The sequence below is a fragment of the Phaethon aethereus genome (genome assembly GCF_964289735.1).
Source record: "Phaethon aethereus genome assembly, chromosome: 26".
In the NCBI taxonomy this organism is placed as follows: Eukaryota; Metazoa; Chordata; class Aves; order Phaethontiformes; family Phaethontidae; genus Phaethon; species Phaethon aethereus.
The window spans coordinates 1,545,763-1,573,717 of record NC_138602.1 but is presented as its reverse complement, the minus strand read 5'-3'; the positions used below and the strand labels follow the sequence as shown (position 1 = coordinate 1,573,717).

The 27,955-nt window shown below is 40.8% G+C and overlaps 1 protein-coding gene across 1 annotated transcript in view; it reads right to left on the bottom strand.

Annotated features, from left to right (window-relative positions):
* DOT1L (DOT1 like histone lysine methyltransferase) overlaps nucleotides 1-27,955 on the bottom strand; it is a gene marked incomplete at its 5' end in the record, with an annotated part of 71,035 nt that overhangs the window by 26,190 nt on the left and 16,890 nt on the right. Inside the window, 9 exons of the mRNA XM_082011111.1 lie at nucleotides 1,412-1,480; nucleotides 2,834-2,913; nucleotides 5,605-5,660; nucleotides 14,371-14,433; nucleotides 17,102-17,196; nucleotides 20,562-20,790; nucleotides 22,378-22,441; nucleotides 24,661-24,735; nucleotides 27,882-27,925. Coding sequence (XP_081867237.1) covers nucleotides 1,412-1,480; nucleotides 2,834-2,913; nucleotides 5,605-5,660; nucleotides 14,371-14,433; nucleotides 17,102-17,196; nucleotides 20,562-20,790; nucleotides 22,378-22,441; nucleotides 24,661-24,735; nucleotides 27,882-27,925 — 775 coding nt within the window. The remainder of the gene's footprint in view (nucleotides 1-1,411; nucleotides 1,481-2,833; nucleotides 2,914-5,604; nucleotides 5,661-14,370; nucleotides 14,434-17,101; nucleotides 17,197-20,561; nucleotides 20,791-22,377; nucleotides 22,442-24,660; nucleotides 24,736-27,881; nucleotides 27,926-27,955) is intronic.

Below are 27,955 nucleotides of genomic sequence, written 5' to 3'. Positions count from 1 at the left end.
TTGCCTCCCCACCACATTTTTAGTTACTGCAGTCTCCCAAACCTAGCAAAGAGAGAGATAATGAAATGGTCAGAAGCCAAGAAAGAAAAGGCTTGAGGCCAAAAAAATGTATTTAGGTAGGCAGGTCTCCTAATTGAAACCTCAGAAGTGCCGCCTTCCATTTCATCTAGTTCTAGTGTGCTGTAAAAGAGGTAGTAGGCTTTACTAAAGTACTCTTTGTCCTTATTAGCAAACTGACAGACTGATCTCAGCTCTCTGGAGGTTTGAGGATTTCCAGGAGCACCATTCTGCCTTCTTTCCCTTTTATTTTCAAGTACATGTCTACAAAGGCTTGGCAAGCCAGGACCCAATGGTTAAAAAGGTTCCAAACAATCAGATGCCACAAAAAAAAAAGAGTATCAAACAAGAAGAAAAAGGGCAGTTTTGGGTGTCTGATGCACAGGCCATTCACAACAATTCAAGCTTGGTAAAAATAACTCACAATGGCATTCTTTCAGTGAAATGCCTTAATGACAGTTTTCAAATTACTATTCTTGAAAAGCAGTTTAACATGAGTGTCAGGCCAAAACTAGAAAATACAGCTTGAGATTTGTAACTCAGTATATTACTTGCCATGTTTGTGCAGTGCAAAATATTCCCTAAATTCAAAAAACACCTTGTGCACAGTAAATACGTGTAAAACCCAGCTTGGATCATTCCTTTGCTTGAAAAAGTTCAGTAATAAAAACAGAAAAATGGTCAGAAGCAAAAACAACAACATGAGGTGTTAGCAATCCCAAAACCTTGTTAAACTGCAGTTCCCATACTCGCAAAGGACAACATTGGCAAATACCAAGTCTGCCATGTTCAGAGGAGAAGAAAAACACAAAACTTTGTTGGCAATAAAACAGACACAGCAATTGGGCGTTTATGGGATAGGTCTGTTTGACCAATTTACAGTACAGAAGACAGGGCATTCAAAGTTGAACATTTCAGCTTCTAAGCCTTACAAAGCATGACTGGTAGGATTTACCTGTCCAAATTTACACAGCTACGATATAAGGAACTTGCAGTTAGTCACTGCAATTCTTTGTAGCTAAAGAAATTCATCACACCCTTGAAACACCGTATTTGTCTTCAACTATAAAAGATGCCCAGCTAGGGAAACATCAACATTATAGACATCTAAACACAGCAGGATGAGCCCCATTAAAAAAGTGTCTGTTTGTCGAGTGTTGGGCAGGTTTGTTTGTGTGATTTTAAATACATGTCACTTTGGCATGTATACTGTAATAATACAACAGCATTTTTTACAACAGCATTTTTCTACTTACTTACACAACTCTTTAAAGAGCAACAAAGCCCCACTACAGACATGTTCAGATCATGAATACACTAAAATTGTAATGAACAATAAAAAGGGAAATCATACCACTCAAGTTTCGACTGTTAATTCTAAAATTTAGAGGTGCAAAAGGTTTTGAGGACACAATTCTCCCACCTGGAAAAAGAAAAAGCAAAGTCAGCTACCACTGTTCCTTCTAGAAATGACTACTTACTAAATATAAGCCAGTACAGAGCCCTAAAGAGCAGCCCTAATAAAACTACCACTTGTATATCATTACCAAAAAAAAATAAAATACCTAAAGCTCATTCTGACAGCATCCAAGAAACTCAATGTATTAGTCCTACTAGGTAGCCATGAGATGAAACCTCAAGCTCACTTTAAAATGACAGATCTTAAAACACTTAAAAATAAAATAAATTAAAAAAAAAAGAGCATTAATTCTCAGTGCAAGCTATAGAAATTTCAATTAGGAACACCACTATCTCATTCCTAGTTAGTGTCTTTTACACACAGGCCCCCAAAGCCCTTTTATTGAAAAGAAGGCTGATCTCCATTTCACAGCTATATCATTCAGCCCAAGGCACAGAGCCTGAGCACCTTCTGGGAAAAGAAATAAGGTTTCTTCATTTTGTAAAGCGTGCTTGAATCTCCCCCACCTTGCCACTTCTCTCAAGCCACCACTAAACAAAAGTTTAAGGAAAAAAAAAAGATTAACCACTAAAATTAAAGAAGACAGCTTAAGTTCGGAGGTTTTACAGTTTGCAACAGAGCCCAAATGTCACATTATTTACTTCAGCACAAAGCTGTACTATGGGAAGCCACAGCTTTTTTGCTCATGCCACACATTTTTCTTTTCAGAAATACTTATTTTTGTAATTTCTGCCACAACCAAGTAAAATTGATATTTATCCAAGTGCTTAACAAAGACAGACAAAAGACACCTTAAGCAATGTTAGGGCCACAGTGGGGTTACTGGGCATCCCCGGTCACTAGTGTCTGCACTATGACTTCTCAAGAAGCACACAAGACATCCAGTGACAGTGTCCCTATTTTAATACTTACTAGTTAGTCCCCAGTACTAAATGTGACAACTTTAAATAGGAGAATCCAATAACTGAATGCGGTATGCAGTTACAGAAAATGGATATACAAAGCCATGCCTATGCAACCAGGAAGCCTTGCCGTCTTGGCCGTTGCATGTTTTGTCGGCTCCCGTAACAGGTAAGGAAGGACCAGCAGTTCCTCCTACCCCAGCAGAGCTCCACAAAGTGTCTTCACATGCAGAGCTACCTCCAAGTAATTGCGTAGAGTTTCTCTCAGAGTAGATATTAAGACGGGAAGTAAAAAGCCCAAGAAATAACCATTGTGATGCAGATGCTTGCCCGCAGGCACAGAACAAAACCCACCAACCTGGCTTCTGATGGCTGTTAACTAAGCCCTTACCACCGCCAGCTCCCACAGTAAGCAGGGAACCAATGGAAAAAGGTTTTAAATTCAATTTGTTACCTTCCTTCATGTTTGCAAATCGCTCCTTCAGTTGGTGATCCACCTCAGGACCAAAGGCAAAATTATTCACAAAAATAACACTGCAAGATAATGGTCTAGTTAATGAACAGGGACAGGCAAGTGGCACCCACGTATACACACACAACTACCCCCCACAACCACAAGTCACAGTCACTTAGGGCCTTTACAGCCACTTACGGAACTGAAAAACACTGCTTGTCCTTGCCTATACAGCTACTTCCACCTAACAAAATGCTTTCTTCTTGCATAGTGACACAAAACAGTACCTTACCTTTAGCACTCAGAGACACTGCCCACATAATTACATTTACAAAATTTTAAACAGTTCCTCTCAGCACACAGCTGAGTTTTGCACTGTACATTTCAACATAAGAATAATGTGCAAAACATTTTCATCCCTCTGCCATGGTGAGATCAAACACCAACACAGCAACTACCAACATGCTTACAGCAGTTAATTCGCACATGAAAAGCAATACTCCAACATGAGAGACACACATTTCATCCCATTACTTCTTCACGTGCATTTAAAATATTACAGCAAAATATCAAAATGCAAAAAGACAGTTGACATCTCTCAGCACGTTTTCCCTGTCCTAAACCCAGCACTTCACCCTAACCCACAACAGAGGATTTGCATCTTTCTTTCTGGGTTAGGAAATCCAGTGAGGGGGTTTTGTTCCTGAAAAAAAAACAGTTATATGGAAACAAAGACGCCTGCACATAGGTAGAATCACATAAATGCTAGAAGTGTTTGGGAAAGAAACAGAACACATCACAGATTAAAAAAGAAATATGCCTTTATTTTTAAGAGCCTGGGCCGGGTCTAACTGTCCCTGGTGCCCATTTCCTATCAGCTTGCAACAAGAGTCCTCAACATCTCTTGGAAGCCGTTGAGCACCCTGCATGCATAAACTGTGAAAGCCATTCTGGCATATTGTTTCTACATGAAGAACTGGTTTCTTTGCAAGAGGTCTGTTTGAAAACTCCCCTCCTAGTGCCTCCACATATGAAACATGTTCAACAAGGACACTGAGTTTCACAGCAGCAGCCAAAGCTATTAAAAACCACGGATGAAAAAAATGTTTATACACCGAGAAAAAAAAGTTATTCTTGCTATGCCTTGCTCTTGGAAATTTGGGAAACCCAGCCTGGCAAGTAAGGCTCGCAGGGGTTTCTTCCTCCTCTTTCCCACCACGTGCCAAAAAAGAGGCCTTGCAAAAGAGCCAAGCATATAATGGCACTAGAAAACATCCAGGAAAGGAAGGGGAAAAGACAAAGCTTGCCAGATAAATCTTTTTTAGTGTTCATTCTGGCACAGTATTTTGTATGCACATGACGAAAGCCCAGGAGCCCCCAGTCCACCTTGACTTCAGCCCTCTTTTCAACACGTATCGCTAAGCCACGAGTACAGTTACTAACAGGAATACTGCGTACTGCACAGCTTGCTTACGTGTCAGCACTCAACCACGTAGAACCATGTTCTAGCACAAATGCACCCTTCCCCCCAGAGCCTGGCCACTGGTCCACGCTCATGGGAAGGGCGATAGTTCAACTTACTCGCCAAGACTGGATGGCTCCAACATAAATTCCTCAATCTGCAGTCTCATTAGAGAGAGCAGAGGCTGAACAGTTGGCACGCTTGGGACAAACACCAACACCTAACAGTTGTGAGCAAAAAGCTCCTTCTTTTTTAATTTCTATATCAGAGAGCAAAGGGGCTGTGGATCAGTAGGCATACAACTAGCTGCACACCATACAAAATAAACATCTACCAGCATTTCTGCATGCAGCTAGATGTACTTCAGCTAAAAATTAAAAAAAAGAAAAAAAAAAAACCTTAAATTCATTCCAAGGCAAGTTGCACAGAGAGCGGAGAAGTGTGCATTTGGAAGAGCAAACAACAAAACAAAACCCCACTTAGCTGCAAGGCTTGGACAAGTCTGCCCACAAATTAAAAGGCACCTCCAGAAATTTAACTGAGGTACACAATAACACAAAAGTCATCAGCCTAGCAGACGCCTTCTTGATGGAGTACTCTTAAAACAGTTTCTTGGAAACAATCCATAAATTGCCACAACGCTGAAGACTTTCAGAAAGCCCTCTTTACAACTGTCTTCCATTCCCCTACATAACAGAAGGTGGTGGCCCAGAAGGTGATTTAAAAGTAAAGACTTTTTTTTCTGTCCACGGGGCTAAAATAATGCAAAGCCTTTAAAAATACAGAAGAATATTTTGTTGCTTTTAACAAATTTACTCCCTTTTTGCTACCATAAAAAAGGAGTCTAATCCACTGCACAGATCTTCACAGAAATAAATCTTCAAGACAATCAGCTTAAATAATTCCCAATTTAAGTTAGAGTAGTCTCACTTGGGTCTTTTGCCTTTTTTTTTTAAATGAAAAGTGAGCCTAGCTGTATGCACCAACAGCCAAGATAACTAGTGTTTTGCCAGAATCACTGACACGAACTACAAGGATATACAAAACAAACAAGAGAGGTTTATACTCCTCTGTATAACCAGAATTTATCTTGGATACACCCTTGTATGTAGTATCATGGGACATGCATTTAAACCCATTATTCTAGTCAGAAAACAGGATTTAAAGAGGCCAGTATAGAAGTTGGCAGATAGGCTTTTGGTATTTGCTATGGAAATTCTATATAAAAAGCTGGACAGCCTCCCAATTTCCATTATACAAACTCCCAAATATTCAGTTCATAAAGCAGCAGTCAATCGCTGTACTGTACCTTGTGTTTGCAATTCTCTCTCTCCATTCTTCTGAGAGGAAGTCACCTCTTTCCAGCTTAAAAAAGACAAAGAACACAAAAAACCACACACACACACACACAAGAGTTAACATTGTGTCTTTCTGCTCCGCATCCCTTTTCCTTTGGAGAAGGCCAAACGCACTGTACCAACGCGGCGATACCACTACCAATAAGGCCAAATGAAGTCTTTGGGAAACCCCGGGGAGATGAAGCACCCAGAGCTCAGCAGCTGGCTCTGCCCGCTCCTCAGGTCCCGGAGGTGCCTCCCTCTCTGCTCCCACCCTCAGCCGCTCTCCTGCCATGGGACGGACCGGGAAGGGTCTCCGGGTATCACCGATGCCCTGTGAAGACTGTGCTCCACGGAGAAGCCAGCAATGCCAGACAGCACCCGTACCAGAAACGGCCAGCGAATGCCTCCTCAAGTCCCCGCTGACCCCTGTGTCAGCCCCTCTTAGCAGAGGGGGAACCAGAGGAGAGGGATTCAGCCCAGTGTGTGCTGGAAGCACTGGCTTGTAATTCAGGCTCTTGTTGCAACGGACAGACAAGCACCTGATTTTTCTGTGGTACATCTTGAATGCTTCTAACATTTTCAAGCTGTAAATCAAGTAACATAAAGGCCTTATTTGAAAATAATTATAGTTAGGACTTCAGTGACTTATATTGTACCTTTATGACGGAACTATATCAAGTCCCAGGTTAATGCCCACACCTACAGATTTTCTACCCACTTTTCCACAGATTAACGTGCTTTTGAAATGAGAGGGGAATCTATGGGCCATGCTGTTTTGCTCTGCCACAAGTAAGGCAGAAGGAGTGTTGGGGGAGGAAGAGAAGAGTAGGAGAGAAAAAAATAATCTGCAACTATATAATTAATGATGATGACACACTTTGAAGGGGCAAGTAAGATGATGGCTTATATCAGAACCTCAGGAGCATCAAAGCAACGACAGTGACGGCTTAGCATCCTTCTTCTGCAATATATTCCTTTGTATGGAAAGAAGGGAGCATTTCACATGCCAGCATTTATTTTCATTCAGTGACAACTCAAACATCTGCACTGCAGTGCAGACACACTCAAGCCCAACCTCGCTAGCTAAGCCGGGATGTCTTAGATGTCTGAGTCTCAGTGAAGCACCAGAGCCTGATGTCTTCCACCGCAGCTTTCTCTTCCCAGCGGAGCAGCCAGATACCACTCAAGAGCCACAGAAGGGATACAGAGGTAAACCTGTCTGAGCCGTTGTGAAGGATAAAGCCACAGTTGCCAACAGAAGTGGGTCTGCTGCTTGGGAGGGAAGGGGGGGGGGGGAAACCCAAAAAAGTCCAAAAGCCCTGCTGCTACACACTGCACAAGAGGGCTGAGAAAAGCAAACATCGAGGGTTCCTGGGCAAGAGATCAAGAACTTTGCAAAGAGCCTTACGTGTTAGAAAATAAACATGTTGAAAATAGCAGGTTAGAATAACTAAAGTTAGCCACAATCATCTGTTCCGCCAAACAGCTAGGCTGAAATAAGATTTTAAAACAGAATTACTATATTCTCCCACCTGCTGGGAGGGGATGAATCTTTTGATATCCCCACTATAGTAAAAACAAAGCACATATTGGAGTCTGAACTCAGAGAGATCCAACCTAACAACATACTACCAGGTATTTTCAAAAATCTAAAGCAGAAACTCAATGCAACATCAGTTGCAGAACAGTTCTAAAGAACACTGAGTTGTTCTCACCTCTCACCTATGGAAACATTTTTTCTGGGGCTCTATGCGCCTTATTTGTGAACGGAGACCATCTCCAGATTATTTTTAAGAGATCATTTTGTCTCAAATTCTTATCTGTTCTTGTAGTAAATAGTTTCATGGTTGAGTAACCAAGACACAGTAGAAGAAAACCCACAAAATCCACAACTATATATATATTTGACAACAATTTGTGCAAGTCAGCTTCTATATCACAGTCCTCCACACCACATTTCTAATGTCTACATGAGGTTTCCATGCACTAACAGGGGAAAGAAAAACACTTGAAAAATAAGTAAGCACAGTTATAAAGCCATAGTCTAGCAAGAGAACAAAGACCAGCGTAACATGAAACTATGCTGAAATACTAAGTTTCAAAGTCTTGAAATCTAACCTAAGTGGCTGTTACATTTTTTTTGGATCCAGTTACGCTGTATGTTTGTCCTGCCTATGTGGTTAGGAAGGGTGTAGTTATAACCAAAATCTCCATGCTCTAACCTGCTATAACACATGGAGGCTGAACACTTTTTCCCCCACCTACTTTTGCGAGATACAGCCATGTTACAACTCAAATGAACCACAGTCCTGTTTAAACTCATCTATTTTTATATTGTAATGCTATCCTAGCTCATACTTAGCCAATAGTTGAAGGAAAAATCTCACCAGGAAAAATACTGGAGTACAGAAATAACCAGATGGTCAACTGTGGTTGAGAGAAAATTGGCTATTTTTTTCCCCTCTGGAAGCAAGACAGTGATTCCTGGATCAGTAGTCTCTACATTCAAAACAGAATACAACAGCTATCTGATTGACTACTCCTGATGGCCAGTTTCTTCACCTACTGTACTTGGGGAGCAGTCATCAATAAATGATGGCCTAAAACGAGGAAAGTAGGACCTTCCCTATCAACTGACAGAGGGAATCCAACAACAACAAAAAAAACCACACACACAAAAAAACTGAAACAAACAAAAAAATCCCAAAATCCCAGTCAACTCTGTGGTTTACAATAATTTTTAGAGAGAAACAAGAACTGGTAAGGAAATTGCAGTTAACTAACTCCCGGCCAAGGGCTGCAGCAGTTAAACCAGCAGAAGACCATGATCCATTATGGTCATGTAAAGAGAAGGTGGCACGGCTGTGCAAAGCAGCAGTGACAGCTCTGGGGATGTACTCAATCTCTTCCCACCAGTGTCCCCACCCTCGTCATGTTCCTCCTCTCTCTGTGAAACTTAATCTCCTTAGTGAATAATGAATGGTAGAGACCATCTGTAATGCAGATATTTTCATCTGATTAGACAATGCAGGAGACATGCTTTATCTAAAAGGATAATTAGCTCAGTGAAATCCGCTTCAGAGAGCTGCCAGCCTGCATTGTTTCTAAATTTAGAAGCCAAAACAGGTTTTTATTCAGGTTTTTCAAACAGATAAAGTCGCTCTAGAGAGACTGCAGAAATAGGCTCAATGGCATTTGATTCCTGTAACTCAAAGAAAATCAGCAGGTCACCGCCCAAGGGAAGCAACAAGAGGTACACTCCTGCAGCTGTGCATTCATCACGTAGCAGAGAAACAGTTTATGAAGGTCAAGCCCCTCTGCCGAGGAGGAGAGCTCCATTCTCGCCCCAGCGCTGGGCTGGGAGTCTCTCTGGTAACGCTCTGTTTGACCGGCTACACAAAGCCATAAATTCACACGCAGAATGCCTCATTCCAGCAGCCTCCATGCGAACACTTGGCTCACAAAACCCAGTCATTTCTGCCTGGAAAAGTACACATGGTTATTTTTAGGTTCCTGTTCTTTTCAAAAATAACTGAAGGCATGAATCCAAACCTCCAAAATGTGGCATCATTTCAAAGCCACAGGGGACGTTTGGAGGGCTTTTCAAATACCAAAACATTAAGTTTCCCGCTGAAATAGGGCATTCAAAAATATCTGGGACAAATAGACATCTTGCCCTTTCCTCAGCTGCAGTGTACTGTTAAGCAATGAAAGTTTTTAAGTACAGGTGATGTCAGTTATCCCCACAAACCAGCAGCTGCTATCAGGCAACAAGAGACAAAGCTACTCCTCCACAAATCACACTGCTTTTGCTCAGAGCAGAGATTTCCAGGAAAAGAAGCCAGACAGGGCACCCCAAAAACAGAGACACAAGCCTGCGAGTTTACAGATGCCAGGCTTCCACTGATTTATGCACAACAAAAATCACCTCTAATCCACGGCGCTGAACCACAGAGCATCTCCAGCATTAGAAGCTACTGGGGTTTCCTCTGAGCAGACAGCACATGTCAGAGATGCCAATCTAGCCAAATTCCCAGCCTTTATCAATGCCGACATGTGTGTTCCTGTACTTATTTTGAAGACTTGTAGATTATTTCCACCTACTGCTAAAACAAGCTTTTATGGAACAGGGGAAGGAATTCTGTTATAACAACCCTGAGTAAACAAAAACAAAAAAATCCTTGTCTTCAGCAGAAGTCCAATGTGCGACTGCAGCTACCGCCAACTTCACTTGCAGAGACCTACTCTAACCTTTGACTGGAAGAGTATCTTGCCCTAGCAGAAGAGTACGACAGGTAGTAGACACTGAGAACACACTGAAAACTTTCTTCAAGGGTACCCCAGAAAGAACACTTAAGAACTTTCTGCTACATGGTAATCTCAGCATTGTGCCCTAGATACCAGGAGATGGCTCAAATTTTGAGGCCACATGAGGATATTTACAGTTAGAAACCATGAAAACCCATCTGCCTCTTAATTGCAATACTGCTTTTTAATTTGATGACTGCACATATGTAGAAATTCCCCAAGAAAGACTCTCTAATTATCTAGGCCTAATGACCTTAGAAAAGTCTCCCATTTCCTTCAGATGACAGTTTTCTTGAAAAGAATGGGGTAAGGCTAATCTTGGAAACTTCCAAGTTCTGTGAGAAGAGAAACAAGAAGACAAAAGGAGATGAAACACAGTGAGATGTGTTAGAAGTGGGACACTCCAGTCCAAAAAGCTGAAGCAGCTGATGATGAAAAACGTCCTGGAAGTATTATGCATTTCCTCCAAATACAACAGAGAAGACTAGCAAAGAATACAATTACCCCTAGGATCAGGAATTAGACATCAGGGAAGTTAGAGAGCAACTGAAACTAAACAACCATAGCACAGGGATGTAAATATTTATAGCAAGTTGAAATGTATCAGTTGAATGTAACAACTATGAAAGATTCTTATCAGAAAGTGTTAATGCTCTTGGGGTTTCCTTTTTCCAATTAGAATCATGAGATTGAACAGCCCGTCATTTAAAATGAAACTCAGTTCATTTAACAGGATTATGAGATACAATTACCTACAATAGCTGGAGATCAGGAGACTTACAAGCCAGCATATGATCAGCAACCTTTCTCCCACTCCTCTCATGCCCCACATGGATCTTCCCACTCTAAAGCTGCAGTGATGACCCATTACTAGCAGCTGTAGCTCTGCAGAAGCCTTAGGCATTCAACATGCCTCAGGACACTTTGCCACTAGCTACTGGAAAAGTTTAACATGCAATCATCATCTGAAAGTGACTACGCATGATGCTTTGTTTTACTGAAAAGATCTGTATATATGTTACTGCGTATTTGGTATGGAACCATTTCTCAAAAGAGACTTCTTGCTACTTTGTCCACAAAGTAGAAAACAGCTGGACAATCAGGGTTTATTTAAATATTGTCATCAGAATTCATGTGTCCAAGCTCAGGACTTCCAGCAGTAACAAGAATATTCAGGTGGAAAAGGCAAGGAAGTGAATCTGATGGTTGGCAGATCTGGTAAGGGTAGTCAGCTGTTCCCTCACCAAAACAGTGCTAGCTAAAAAGACAAGACTTAAGACAAGCAGCACTTCTCAGTGAGAAATCAAAAATCCATTTGCACCAGAAACCTATAATTGTACTAAGCTCTCAGCTGTCAAAAAAACCAACAACCAAACAAAAAACAACAAAAAATCCACAACCCTGCAGGCCCAACTCCAGGATTTATTGCTGCCTTATACACCACAATTCTTAGTTTTACAGCGTCAGCTGTTACATGCATGAAGTCAAAACCACCATCCACATTACTTCAGACAAAGCTGCAGGTCGGATCTGAGACTTCTTTCCCCTGAACCTCTGCCAAGCTTCCCTCCTCCAACACTTTATTCTTCTCAAAATATTTATTTTTCATATGACTGCCTAAAACATTAGAGTGGAATTCACAAGTTGACCTCTGCTGATGACAGACTATTTGGGCCCCTCACTACAAGAAGGACATTGAGTTGCTGGAGTGTGTCCAGAAAAGGGCAATGGAGCTGGGGAGGGCTCTGGAGCACAAGTCTGATGAGGAGCAGCTGAGGGAACTAGGTTTGTTCAGTCTGGAGAAGAGAAGGCTGAGGGGAGACTTCATCGCTCTTTACAAATACCTGAAAGGGCGTTATGGTGAGGTGGGGGTTGGTCTCTTCTCCCAAGTAACTAGTGATGGGACAAGAGGAAATGGCCTCAAGTTGTGCCAGGGGAGGCTTAGATTGGATATTAGGAAAAATTTATTTCCTGAGAGAGTGGGCAAACCTTGGAACAGGCTGACCAGGGAAGTAGTGGAGTCACCATCACTGGAGGTGTTCAAAAAACATGTAGACGTGGCACCTCGGGAGATGGTTTAGTGGGCATGGGGATGTTGGGTTGATGGTTGGACTTCATGACCTTAAAGGTCTTTTCCAACCTTAATGAGTCTGTGATTCTTTTTCGATTTGTGCTTATTGTGTCTCCAACATTTGGAATTTTGGGACCCTACTAAGCATTTTGCAGGGACAAAGTTGTTTTCCAGAAAGATAAAGATACCAGGCTTTTAGTTCTGTGCCTTCCAAGTAGCTGCATCTGTGCCTTCTAGTAGCTGCATTACAAGATAAGTTTGCTCTCTGTTTAATGACAGTCACCTATTGAAGATGCTGCCTAAGGAGTTACTAAAGAAAATATACTGTTTGGCAAGAAAAAGCCTAGGATGTTTGATGAAGCAATAAAAACTAAATAAAATCTGCCCTGTATGTCAATGTGTAAAAGACCAAAATCTATCTTCAAGCATCACTTCGACAAGGTGATAGGAAACCAACTTTCCTTAAGACATGAAGTGCTGCAAGTGTTCAACTCTTCCCAGAAAAGCAGACTGCATACTCAAGAGAGAAATTTTACTCTAAACTCCTTTCAGAAAAGTTATAAAAGCTAAAGAACCTAGCAAAAAAATAAGTAGCTTTGTTTCAATATAGTACCAGACTCTGTCACTTGGAATGCACAATATGGAAATGCTCCCTGCCTACGGCAATCAATATGCTTTCAATATTTGAGTCCAAGTTCCTACCCTGTTCTTTAAATTACACAGCTCATAAGCAGAGTATCTTCAGTAACAATTTCTTTCATGTAATGCCAGCTGGGTGACACAATGGAAAAATGCCATATGGCCACTTCATGAAAAGTAAAGCATTCACAGTGTTTCCACAGCAGGAAAGAGTTAGCAGCCTGATATCAATCCTGCTACAAACTAGTCCCACAGCAGGCCCAGCATCCCTCTGAAGAAAATCACACTATACGGTAAAGGCATTTCAAGAAGAAAGTGCACGGAGGCAGGTGGCACTATCACCTTCTCCAGCCTGCTACCCAAAGGGAGAGCTGTAGCATCCTTCGTTACAAGATAAGCCCTCTAAAGAGCACCAGGGGTCCCAGCAGTCATGGAAAATAAGGAGATAAAGGCTGGCCATCAATGACCTGCTATTTGATCCCACGCTGCTGGAATGCTGAAAGCCATGTGGTTCAAGCCATCCCAGTAACACAGCAATAATGGCTCTGTACAAAAGCAAAATGAAGAAGTAGCTTCCCAAACACTTGCTCGTGCTTCAACTGCAGTACACATTGCTAGCTGCAACTTCTGAGCAGAAAAGAGTGACCTAACTTCTCTGAGCAATTAGGGAACAACCTTGATCCATCCAGCCTCTTCCTGACCATAGGGAAGTGGCAGGAGAAGCTTAAATATATATATTTTCAAAACTCACAGCAGGGTCCTATTGTACTATGACATTTCCTCACTGGGAAGTGATTAACTAGGGAGCAGATTTTCTTAATGACATTTAAGAAGGGGAAGAAAAGGAAAGGGGAAGGAATCACACAAGACAGTGTATGACTGCACATGCTTCACACTATCATTACAGAGCAGAAAACACATCCACAATGAGTAAGTAACATTTGAAGGAAGGAGAAAGCTATTTCAACATGGGTCTCTAGCCCCAAGTAGAGAAATGCCCTGTGATGACCCATTTACTCCACCTGCTCTAGCTCCACCCTCAAAGCATCTAATTCCAACCCTTTCCAAATCAGAACTAACCACCCACCATCCTCCCTAAGTCCACAACCCACACCTTACCTCCACCTACAAACCATCTATCCTGTTAATTGGTCCACAAGAGTTTTCTGCTCTAATATCACAGTGCTGGCATCCATCCAGAACTTCAACCCTATGCTCCCCAATGCTGAAACCCCTGCCATCCTATCCCCTACACCAACTGTCCCAGGTGACCACACCTTCACCTGCCCACAGAATCAAATCTTCAACTTTTGTTTCTAGCAGAAGATTTCAGAAACCCAAGAGGAGCTGCCATTTTCAATAGTCTACCCAGCAGAACCTCCACACCGCGGAGAAAGAAGAAGAAAAAAAAAGTAAAAGGAAATTTAACACAAACAGAAGACACATGGCAGTCCCAACAATGTTTTAGAAGAATAAATCTTCCAAGAACTTCTGAAAAGTCCTGAAAGTGCTCCAAATAACACCATAACAAGTGTCAAGTGAGACAAAGAGAGGGCCCTGGGAGGATGTCTTGGAGGACACCGTCTGAGGGATCAAGATAAAAGCCATGAAGCAGATATGACTCATAATGCTGCTTGGCCGAAAAAAGCTGAGGAGGACTTTGAAAATTCTGTACATCAACACGGATCACAAAGTTTTTCAGCTGAATTTCACTCACTGTGTATTCTGCATGTTTTTTCCCATACCATTTCATCCACTTTCTGAACTCTCTGTCCATCGTCTAGAAGAGGAAGGAAAAACAAAACCACCTATTAGGACATCCTGTGTTACCAGTTACATCGCAGTAAAAGAAGATGCAGCTCTGACAGTGTTCATTGATTCCCAAGCCTTTTTAGTTTGGTTAGTTTGTGGGGGTTTTTTTGCCATTAACAGTCAAATATAGGCAGACAACTACTGTAGTTTATTTTCCTTAAAAAAAACCTTTGCCTCCCCAGGGCCAAGTCAAAGCTGGCGTCTTCTTCTCTCCCCCCTTTTTATCAAAGTTACAGGTTATAAGCAAGGAAATCCAAGCTGACACTGCTCAGCACTAAAAATGGCACCACCTTAAGTGGCTACTGTGTTGTAGTACATAATCCCACAGCAAGTAGGAGGCACTGAATGCAGCCCAATCTAAGCCCAGATAGCAAAGGAACAAACAGGGTAAAGACAGGTCTGCTAGAGTGAATGAGAAAGCAGAAAGCTGGATGCAAAGCAACTGCAACAGCAAACAGAAGGAGCATCGCACTTGCCAGGGCAACCAGGAAGAATGCTTCAAACTACATCTAAACAGACTGAGGCTGCAGAGGGTGGAAAGCTACTACTACCCAACCAGGTAGCTGGCACTGGTTTTCCATTGCCCAAATATAGGAGAAAGGAACCAAAAACCCCATATGTCAAGATAGTTTGGTGCCTTACAAATATGCATCTCCACATTTACAAAATCGTGTCCCCATCTATATAAACTGACAATATGCACCCTAGGTCATGACTTCAGAGTGGCAGTGAGGTCCAGCTACACCTATACGACACATTTGAAAATGAAACTCAAGTGTCTTGGAAGACTGAAAAAAAAACCTCCTGATCTTTAGGATTTGACTACACATACGGGAGGGCCTAAATTTGGAGGTAGCAGAGAAAGGAGATAAGGGAGAAAAGCATAGCAGGAATTCTGACTTCATCGACAACTTGGAGATGGTGAAGACCTCCATCAGCAGGTCAGTAAAACAATGTGTGTTGACAGATGTGTTTTAAAATTCTTCATGTTTCAAAAGCACTCCAAAACTTAGTAGAACTCACAAAAATCTTCAGTATTTTCATATGCTTTATGAACTTATATTTTAAGACAACTTCACTGAAACAAATCCGTAACATACTTCCTCTTAAGCTGAAGCTTTTCACAGTCATCTGCATTAATTATCATAGTAACCAGAGATGTGTTGCCACAGCCACTCTTAATTAGAAACTTAATCCAATCCCTTCCACAAATGTTTGTCAGAGATGGGGAGGAAAACTGGTCCATTACACAGCACAAGGCAGATTAGCTGTACACAGCCAGCTTCACACATTCTGACACTGCAGCAGCTGTTTAGTTGTTAAATCTGACAGGACATTGTCTGTAACCAGAAGAATAATGCCATATATTTTGTTCATCCAGTAATCTTGTAAAATACTGGTGTACTTCTGAAACTGAAGGTAATATTTTTGTTTGCTAACGATTTTCACTAAAGCCTTGTGTTTGCACAAGGACATGAAGGGGTATTAGTGAAAGTGAGAATAAATTTTCCCTTTAACACTGATCTTTAAGCTTACTACACAGATGGGAGTCCAGGCCTTGCAAGTGACTCCCTAATGAAACCAGAACACTCACACAGAGGGACTGCAAAGACAGCTCCAGTTGGAAATTTCCACTGGGAAGGAAAAAAAAAACTGGCAGGGGAAACAAAATGGATTTTTAGATCCTTGTCTGATCCTCTTCACCACTGTGTTTATGCATTTGTGCCCACACCACTGAAAAGGAGGATCAAGGATTATTTTTTTTCCCCCCTCCCTTCATAAGGTATAATTTTCTAGCCTGAACAGACTGAGTCAGCTTGTTTTAATGATACGGAGGGATAAGTTTCTGTTCAGTCTACTGAAGAAAGTAAACTTCTTATGGTAAGGCATGACTAACCTCTATTGTTTGCTTGTAGCTCATTTGCCTTCCAGGTTTGCCTTGGAACAGATTATCTTTGTGTGTCCCCATTGGCACAGAATTAGAAGTGTAAAGAAAACCGCCTGCCTGGCTAAACATTATGGTTTTCTTATAATAAGACTTCATTTAGGTGCCTACTAAGGAGATATTAATCAGATACCCAACACAGGCCTTATCAATTAGCCTACAACAGTTTAGTAACTAAGCTGAATTTCAGCTTTAAGACACCGAAAAGAGGCACCGCTACCATAAGCGGAAACATAGCCTTTAAAACCTTCAAGAATTCTTTGGTGAATTCATTCCCAGATCTACTTAATGCTATGGTTTCTGGAAGCCCTGTTATTTGTATTCAAGCCACTTCAGACACAGAACGATTGCAGGAGTTTAGGTGAAGCTCACACTGCACTTCATTTTGAATAGATCCTACACCATTACTGTTAAAATAGCTTTTCATCTCCTGGCCCCAAAATCACTTCAGAAACATGCTAATGCTCCTTCTGTGCACTCCGCAAGCAGTGTTAGTGAACGACTAGATACACGCAGCTTTCCCCAAGCATGCCAGGTCATACCGACCAGAGAAGCAAAAGCAACTAGGACTGAAACTAGGACTGAAACTCTGCTTTTCTTCCCACACAGCACTTAACAGTAATCCTGACCGACTGAGTTAGCCTTCAAATAAGGCATATGCACACAACTCGCTTCAAAAAAAATACCTCACCTCAGCATATTTGGCTGGAATATCAGCTTTCTCCACACCATAGTGATGTTTGCAGTTTGTGGCTGCAGCCACTTGAAGCACCACCTGACCCACACCTGCAGAAAAGAAAAAACAAACCTGAGAACAAGCTTCAGTAGAAAATCACCGCAAGGGGAGAGAAGACCTTTTACAGCAAAAGTCAACAAGAAAAACGCAGGTAATCTGTGGGTCTAGGCTTCAGGGTACAATTTCAACTCCCAGTTGTGCCTGACAGTTCCCGTATGAACTCCCATCTCCCTCGCAACTGAAAAGCGGATTCAAGGCAACATGCATTACTAAAGTCCCATTTCTCTACAAGATGTGAAATACCAAGAACCTGCTTTTCGGTAAGAGTTTACATCCTAACTAGAAAGTAAGCAGTGCAATTTTAATTTTCTTACAGAAAATAATTTCCAGTATCGTAGTTTTGAGGCTTATATTTTTCAATACATTGAGCACTTAATTATAGTAGCATAAGACTACAACATTTATAGTAATGTTTGTATTGATAATTATTAATGGCTACTTTTATTAAATATTACATGCTCATTTTTACAAATTTACACAGGTTTCAGTATAACTGCATTTTACTTCGTTTTTGTCCACAAGTTTTACATGCATTCCATCAAATCTAAAGGTTTTACATTGTAATTCACTACTTAAGTAACTGAACAGTTAGACAAACCCTACCACATCCCAAAACAAATATTTGTTGGTCATTAATTTAAAGATTGTCTAAAATGTTTGTCATTGTGCTACATCTCATGGTGAAAACCAGTATAAATATTGCTACACTAAGTCTGAGAACATGTAAAGCTTATTCATAGATGAGCTACTTTAGAATACTACTTTAGAAAATATTATAGGGTTCAATACTCAAAATTTCAGAAGCAACCACTACTTTGGCAAGACTAGGTATTACTTAAAAATCCATGAACCTTCCATTACGCCAAATTCCATCAGATGCTACCAGCAGTAATTAGCTGGCATTTCTACACCTTGCCCAAGAGCATTCCCTCTCCCCAACCCCAGCTTAAGTTCAAAGGAAAAAAAAGAAAAAATATTCGTTAGGTATCTCTCTGTATGAGCAACCAACATTTTGCACACACTGGAGCACCGTCATTCCACATTTGTTAAAGCAGTCACTTAAGATTTTCTTAAAACATCCAATATTCATCAACAGTACGTTGATGCATCACATTTTGTCTGACTAACACAAAATGCATTCTTGTTTCACCAGTGCACTTAATCATTCTGCAGATGACCACATGGGAAACAAGAGTGAATCTAAGAGGGTAGCCCATTTGCACAGAAAACATATTGCTGTTTTCCATTTCATTGGCTGCCGGCAGGAAGCAGCACTGGTAATTGAAGGGGTGGAACTCCTGCATTTAGACCATTACCACTATAATGTTGTCTGGCACAATGAGAGCTGTAGTGCTGACAGGGCGTTTTGTTGTTGAGATTTTTTGGTTGGGTTTTGGTTTTGTTTGTTGGGTTTTTTTTTTTTTTTTAACAATTCCAATTTTGCATACATATGCATATTTTATACACATGCAAATATGGATGTGCACACTTCTGCAGGGGGGAGAACACGGACAATCAGTGATCTGAGGGAAAACTGTTTCGCTATTTTTTATTTATGAAGAGCAAGGAGGACAAAGACTAAAGGGATGATGATCAAGAACATGCTGCTTTGTCAGGTATCACATGATACAGCATAAGGAGTTATTAATCCTGTCTTTCTTTGGCTTTCCTTTTTGCAAGAACTTAACCATACTGTAATTTCAATTTGCCTAATGATGATGCATACCTCCATAAATTCCTCCTGCAATGAGCCACATATTCCTGGCATCACACACAAAACTAACAAGAACAGCCACAGCATCCTGGTGGGGGTTTAGCCCTGCTGCCCAGCCATTGCTGTACGCAGGCAGTTCTTGGAACAGCATTAAATTTGCTGATAGATATAATATGCTATGACACTGTTTTTGTTTACACTGCACTCAATACTGCATTGATTACAATTTACAAAAAGTTCACCCCTTCAGTACAAACTCGACAACTCTGTTCTGGTTTTAACTGTTTCAGTGCTCCAGACATTGAAAGTCAAAGGCTTCTGAATTGAAACCATTCCTTTCATACAGGCTTTTCAGACTGTGAATTTTTTTACGGTTGGTCAATCTCCAAGATTAAAGCGGCGAAGGTAGCAATAGATACCTGATTTTATTTCTGATGACAGCAGGTAAAAGTATCTAACATTTGAGCTTGTTACATAATCAGCAGCACTACAGGACTTCAGATATGATCTTCTTTAACCTTCCTGAACAATCAATTGCAACCATCTATGGCAATTTTTTTCTTCCAGATGGAAAATAGTTTGCCAGATCTGATGCTTTTCTAAATGTCTCATCTGAGCATAAGTCATTGAAAGAGGAAAATTCAGACATAAGTCCCACTGAGGGAAAAAGCAGGGGTTAAAAAAAAAAAAGCCACACACACTGAAGATCCTTGACTGGAAATGTATTAAGTTTTGGGGGGAATGGCAGTCCTGATCTATTTAAATTTAAAATATATTTGGTTTTTAACAACTGAATGTGTTTTTAAATATTTTTCCCCAGAAGTCCTGTATCATACCAGAAACAAAACCAAAACATACCTCATTTAAAACTTTACAACCCATCCAGTAAAAGGGGAAATTCTTATAACTCCTTTCCTGCTCTGAACTAGATTTCAGCAACAAAAAGATCATCATCTTACTCAGTATATCTCTTCCACATGTGTTCGAGTCATATCTGGTTTCTTTACCAACTAGAAACACCTATTTCTTTTTAAAACTCTAACCTGTTCACAAGATGCCATTGTAGGTTGTAAGCTAGATTTTGTGAGGTCTCACAAGGCAGCTGTTAAAGCTAACTGTAAAGTCTTTTTTGACACACTGAAAAGTATGTCAGAGGAAAAAAACTGCTTAATTTTCAGATTCCACATCAAGTGTTTCATGCTAGCATGGGAAGGGTCAAGAAATCATATTTTCAGATATGAAGGGCATAAACTGAATCCACTGAAAATAGATTAATCCTTAGAAATGGAACTGCTATTATTATCTTTCAAGCATCATTTTTCATATTGTTTCTTCTCTATAAGTGTATCCGCCAATAGCAACAGAAACCAAGAGTTTTCTGTAACAAGGGTTTATTGCGTTTGTAGGCCAACATTTCACTACACCACAGGGAAGAGTGTCTGGGATGTCTGTTTGGTCTATTTAATCTTGTCATAAAAAGCAGGAGCATCATTGGGGATTATCTAGAAAAGGTGCTTAACCTGTAACACAAGTCCTGGTTTACTTTCCAAAAATAAACTTCACTTTTTTTTTTAAAGAAAGGAAAAAACAGCAAGCAAAAAAGAGAAAGACGAAAACCCACTTACATTACTCATCACTTACCACTGCCCAAGTCAACAAACAAATCATCCTCTGTCATTTTAATTTCATCTATCATTTGGGCCACTAAGTCAAAGGAAGTTTCTCCGTAAACCTCTGGGGAAAAGGGCTCATAGTTGTTAAGTTTCTCTGGATCAGTCACCGAGTGGTTATACACTTGCTGCAGGATGTGCCGAAGGAGCCCGTTGGAAGGACGAGTGTTCAGTTTCATCGGTTGGGTGGTTCCCTTCCACTAAAGGTAAAGAGAGGAAGAAGATATGAACCCAACATGAGGACAAGTAAACGTCACCAAAACCAAGGCTGCATTGACATAATGTAGAAATGAGAGAAATTCCCTCCCATCCCCTTTCTCACAAGCTGGTCTGCAGGTGCTCTGTAAAGATAAAAACAGTGAAGGATACTATAGAAATTACGCAACACCAACTGCTCTATGCTTCGCCTCACTCAACTAATAGCTAATTTCAAATATGCCTCTGGAAATAGGTGGTAAAGGGGAAACTAAAGAGATGTAAAAATCAAAAGGCAATGTAAAGCTTACTACTGAATATAGTTGCAGCAAGCGTAAAAGTTTCTTCACTCATTTTTATTTACTGATCACCACTGAACTGACATTGACTGTAGTGTCAATGTAAGAGCAGTTTAATTTTCGTTCAGGAACTGTAGGATGGGAGGGATCATATGTACTCAAATAGGGAGGGGCAGGAAAGAGATGGAAATCAAGCTTCCTTTCTTCTTCAGAAATAACCCTGTCCTAAACATAAAAGTTGTTAAGTTTTAAAAATGTTTACCTCTCCCTTTGATAAGGAAAAACAAACAAAAGACAACTCCAGGACCCCCTCCTAAACATCCCTCTGTCTGAGATTCAGATCACAAGAAGAAAATGCAACTAGTCAGGTTTGCCATTTCAGACAGCAATTGCAAATGCTGAATAGCTTCAAATTTTTAGCTATTAACAAACATACACATGAAGATGCCTCAATCCAAACAAGCACAAGTTTAGGGAGTTGTAATCCCACACAGTGAAGGAAAGCCTGGCAAAAGTCTCATGGCCGTAATACTGCATGCTTCAAATAATTCCCACAAGCATAGCAGAGAAAAAAAATCCACCTATACATTCAAAATTAAACAGAATAGTAACATTAATTCATTGTTCATGTTTTGCTTCCTCCAATTCAACCTTTTATAGGGGTAGGAAAACCAAAAAGCTTGTTAAATGGGTCTGAAAAGAGATTACATTCTAGTTTTGCCAGAGTGATCCCACAGAACAGAGCAGCTGAATTGAGTGGCAAGCAAGGAAATTCCTAAGCCATGGATCACTTCCACAATACACAGGAGAGTTCCGATGGATTATTTAAGTACCCATAAGCCACAGATTTCCCCACGCAAAAGTAAATCAATATGATAAATCCCTGTGAAACATCTACACACTAAATGCGGAGAAACCTTGGTTTTCTTCCCCCTAAAGGTAACTCAGCTATTTCAAAGTGCCAAAACAATGATGCCAGAACTGCACGCTAAAGAGTAATAGCTTAAAAACCTGCAGTTTGGGGCAGGAATTTTTTTTTTTTTCCTTTTCTTCCTGTACGAATGTCTCTCCAATACTAACTCCTCGATCCAGTGTAATCAAGAAAGTAAGGTTTAATATCAGACTTAATAACTCCCCAAAAGAATGGAAGTGCTGAATACTGGTGATGCAACTAGACTAACACATAATCCAGCGCTAAATCAGTCACCACTTTCTGGATATTATTCACTATACGTGAATTCAAACCAGCTAGATAAACATCATGGCACGTAAGAAAGTAACATAAATACATACCAACTGATGAATGCTATCAATGGCTCGGTTGTACTTGTCACAAAGCCTCTGCATACTTTCAAAGCTAAGTGGGGAGAAAGAACACAAGGTCAGTTAAAAATAGAGCTCTAAAAGGCAGGTTTTAAGGTACAACCTTGTGCTTTTTTGTCATCATACATACTGTAAATAGGTTGCTATTTAGGGTTTGTTTATTGCAGAACATGTAATTACATGCACAGCTTTAGGACACTGTATAGTTTCCCTTAAAAAAATCCCTCAGTAGACCCGGAGTACATGACAAATAATATCAGTTTCTTTAATTATTGGAAAAAGGATTGAACTTGAAGTGTGACAACTTAGAAAGTTTTGTATTCTCATAGTCCATTACTTCTTCCATATTCTCGGCTGCATAGAAATTTAAGATGTATATAGATTTTTCCCCTTTGTTCCATCATCTCTCCATGATAATCAGTCCTGAGACAAGTAAATACTTTTCTAGAAATTAAGTCTGGGACTGAAAATGCAGACAGACCAAGGACAAGATCTAAAAATTCACCCATCAGAAAAGCATTCCGATTGCTTCATGGATGGGATTACAGTCAATTCAGGCAGATGCCTTAATGACAGAAGCTGAGAGGATTCAATAAATTTATCTCAGGCCAGGGAAGAAAAGATATTCCTAGGAACATCATCCGCTACATAAACAGACCTACAAAGGAGCAGGGAAAAAAGCAATCCAAGGAGTTAGAGGAGTATGATAATTAAATCATGGCTCTCCCCAAATCAGGAAAGGGGCAGGGGGACCAGGGAACAGGAGAACGAAGTGGCTCTTCAGTCTCTTGTGATCCTCACTACCACCGTGCTGGTTAGGACACCTCCCCGAGGAGCACTGCCGACTTCCATTTCAAGCTTTCAGTGGCCCATGTTTATTTCCACGTTAAGACAAAGCAAGAGGCTGAAATAAGTTTTTGTTTGCACAGTGTATGCGTTTTTATAACCCACTGTTTTTCATTCACATCCACGTCAGTCTACCTGCTACAAGTAATTTTTCTGATTAATTTTTTCAAAGGAACTAAAAAGACTAAAACCATTGCCAAAATGACAGGTTTATAACTTCCTTGAAAAGCTACAGAAAGGTAAGTGGAGTGTGACTTTTGGGAACAGATAGGTTTCTCTTTTATTCGGTATTACTGCCAACCATACTGATGCTACACCGTTAAACGTGTCCAGCAAGGGTGCCAGAACCACAAAAGTTACAGCACTGCAGTCGCTGTGAGTAATCCACAAATCCGAATGAACAGATTTGATGACAAGGGATGCTCAACCCTGATTTCTCCTTTCTAATTTTTCAGGAGGAAGAGAGGGACTAACTAGTCTTGCAATGAAACAATGAAAATTATATTAAGAGAAGAAGAAGCAATACCTTAAGCAGATCATGATACAAGTTTCTGGTGCTCAGGACAATAGGCAGTGATTACAGCAATGCAGTTTCATCTACAAACCTCATTCTGAGTCATGCTGTGGACTTGAAGAAATTCAGTCTTTGCCATGAAAGCAACTAAGGAGGTTTTGGTAAAATGTAGCTTGAAGGTCATCTCTCTTTCCAGTCTCAGCACAGACAAGTCAATACACAGAACCTCATACCTCTCCACAGATACACTGCAGGTCAGAATCTGCCTCTCCCAGCCTCAAGATGAATACCACAATACTATACATTCATTTTAAGCTGTTTGTGGAATAGGTATTCATATGTAACTACAAGCATCTTAAGATTACTTCTCACTGCCCAGAAGAGCGATATGAATAATTTGCCTTTTAACTTAGCCCTCCACCTAAACAGCATCCCACTTGCACTGAATCCTACCCGGAAGAGGGATGGGGAAGGTTAACCTCCCACAGTCACAGCAGGAAGAGGACATGGCGCTGACAGACAGCTCTGGCATGCTACTTTCTAAACAGGAATTCTTAGTTACTACAAAAGTAGAAACCTCAGTGCCATTCAGATTCCTAACACTGGACGCAGTCCAACAGCGCAGATACCGATCATTGTTTTGGAGTGAGTAATTCCAACGTACACCAGAGCTCAACTTTCTGCTGTGTAGAGTTTCCAATTATGTCCTTAATCCAACAGCCTTTGCCAATATTGCTGTTACACATTTCCTACCAAAATAACTCTGCGGAGTCTGAAGCCAGTTCTAAAAGAAAACTTCAGTTCACAGTGTCTAAGAATAACCAGTTACAAAATGACTCACTATAAACTGTGCTGGCCTGTCCTCCTGGTGGGAAAGAAAATATTCCTCTCACCTTTTTGTATCATAGTCAATTAAAACATAGTTTTCCATAGCAAGCTTGAGATCTGGGATTTCTTCACAGACCCACCTGGAACAAGAGAAGAAATAACAAATAAAAACATTGCCAATTAAGTATAATAAGGCAGTCTGTCTCAATTCTAGACTGCCATTGCTGTATGTTAAAGACAGAATACGGCAGCAGACCTGAAAGATCACAATATCGTTAGGAGCAAGGCAGACATCACAAAATGCTAATTGGAAAGCTGCAGTAGTTCGCATTTGTCTTGAACAAACAGTAAGGTGCCCATGGACATTGGCAGTAGTTTAAAGCTCTTGAAATGGCACAACTTCAAAACGAGGTGATAAATGTATTCAGTGTGTCTAAAAATACTCAAAGCCATGGCTGATGCTAATTTAACATAAAATGTAATGCAGAAGTGCAATATTTTAAAAGAATTCTGATACTGTAACAAGCTTTGACAAAGCTGAATGTGGAGAAGCCATTTCCTACAGCACCCCAAAACAATGCCACCAATCATTCACTGCAAGGATTTTCTCCCCTGAGTAATGCTCTAAACTCTTACACCTTACATGACCCAACACAAAACAGAGTCTCAAAACTAATTTTGAGAAAAGATCCCTTTTACATGCTGAGTTAAAAGCCCCTTATGTTGTTGCCATTAGAAATCGAAAGAACACACCCACTTGCAGTGCATCTGACAATGGCATCTCACAGAAGAGATCTTCACTCTTGGAATGTAGGAAGATTAATTCCTTTCAAAGATAACTTAAAAGCCACATAAGCTTTGCACATACTTTCCTCCAAAAGCATCAAAATGGGAAAGCACTATCATCATAAAAAAAACTTCAGAGCATGTCATAGGATGAATTCCAATAGGAACGGCAGAGTTTTTTCTTCATGCATGCTTCACTTTTAAAATGGGGGGGAAAATTACTAAAGATCCAACAGATCCGGTTCCTTCTGGCTGATTCGCCCTTGTCAAATAAATATATAGGCAAGTAGAAAACAGAACTTCTACATTTATGGCTGCCTCTCTTCTGACTAATACCTCCCATGTCCCTAAAAATGTTAGGAGTCTGATCTCTGCAAATTTTTTCCTCTCAGATTAGGGAAATGGTCAGGTTTTTTACACTGTTTAAACAGCCATCTACTACTGGCTTGAAGAGACAAATACTTCTTTGCATTCTTTTACCCACCACTTCCATAACCACATTGCAGTTACTTTGCACAAGGCAGGCAAAGGCAGCATGAAAGCCTTCTAACATGCTGTGTTTACTGCAATCATGCTTAAAACACAGTTGCGAAACATTACTTTGGCCCAACTGCTTTCTAACACAGTTTTCCCCCCGCCTTCAGCTAGGGTAGCACAGAAAGCACTAGCACCAATGACTCAGGCAATCACTTTCAGCACCACATCTGTTTAAATCCTTTCAGAAAGGGTCTTCTCAATAATCATTCTGACAAATGATGCCACAAGTTCCCAAGGCACAGAACCTTATCAGCATCAGTACAAGTGAACTGAAAGTAGCAGTGGCAGTTTCAGCTGGGATAGAGTTAATTTTCTTCATAGAAGCTAGTATGAAGCTATGTTTTGGATTTGGGATGAAAATAATGTTGATAACATACTGATGTTTTCAGTGGTTGTTAAGCCGTCAAGGACTGTCCAGCTTCTCATGCCGGCCTGCCAGCGAGAAGGCTCGGGGTGCCCGGGAAGCTGGGAGGGAGCACAGCCAGGACAGCTGACCCGGGCTGGCCAAAGGGATATTCCATACTGTACAACACCATGCTCAGTATATAAGCTGGGGGGAAGAAGAAGGAACCAGGGGACGTTCAGAGTGATGGCGTTTCATCTTCCATCATGCATGATGGAGCCCTGCTTTCCTCAAGATGGCTGAACACCTGCCTGCCGATAGGAAGTGGTGAATGAATTCCTTGTTTTGTTTTGCTTGCATGCATGGCTTTTGCTTTACCTATTAAACTGTCTTTATCTCAACTCACGAGTTTTCTCTTTTACTCTTCTGATTCTCTCCTCCATCCCACCAGGGAGGGTGGTGAGCAAGCAGCTGTGTGGGGCTTGACCGCTGGCTGGGGTTAAACCATGACACAGTGCATCTCGTGTCAAGGTTTTGTAGTTAGAAGAAGAAATTTCTTTAGAAGAAAAATTCTCAGCTCTAGCCCCTATCCCCATTACACATTCTCTCCCACCACAGACCATGGGAAAATGCTACAATTTCATGTATATAAGTAATATTATCAACCCTACCATGCAAGCCCATAGCTCTCGCTCACGCTGGGAGCAAACAAGGCTCACTCTGTTTTCCTAGGCCATATGTGACTGACCAAATTTCAAGCTCAGGTGGCTATGCAGGTCAAACACCATTCTTTGTACTTCGCCTGTATCTGCACCATCCAATCATTAAAACCTGCTGCAGACACAGCCCTCAGACAAGGGAAGCCTGTATGGTAAAGGTCTAAAACAGTTAGAGAGTATAGCTTTTAAACAATCTAATGTGGATAACACATTAACATCCCTCAGGTGTTTTAGGGAGTTTGTGTTAGCATTTAATAAAAGTTGTTCTACAGCAAGTCACCTCCTAATCCTGCTGAAATAACGGCAAGCCACGTCATAACCACAGCCTGTGTTGGGAAATGCTCAGGCTTCCTGCTCTTCATACTTGTCTTTCACACTTTATCCTCCCATTTTCCCCACACTTTACCAGCAGAATTAAAAGGAATACCAATAGGGACATCATTCCCAAATAATGCAAATGCTAACAATGCTGCGACATGACAGCAACATGGGGAAAGGGAGAGTGTGGGGAAGAGGATATGCAAGACCAGAACTTAAAACATCATGCCACTGATGTTTTCTTAACCTTGCTTTTCTAAGTATCAAATACAGACTGCCAGCTCTGGTTACTGAAGTAGAGCTTCCTTGAAGCATTGTAATCTTCATTATAAGCGGCACCAAAAGTTGAATATCACTATTCCTTTTCAATTCTGTTCAAAAGAACAGAATATGGCAAGTTAAAACAAAGCTTGTTTGACAGGAAGATTTGTATTGCAACAATATCAATTCCACTTAGAAAATAATTTAGAGCTGCTAAATTATAACTGCTGCCCTCCTTTATCTCTTGTCTCACAACATCCATTCACTGAGATGCAGTAAGACACAGGAAAGGGTTCTAGCCATGACTGCATTGAACACTTACCGAATTGTCTCAATAATTTCATGAGCAGCATCATGGTGTTTGTCCTGAAATAAAAAGAAGAGATGTTTTCAAAA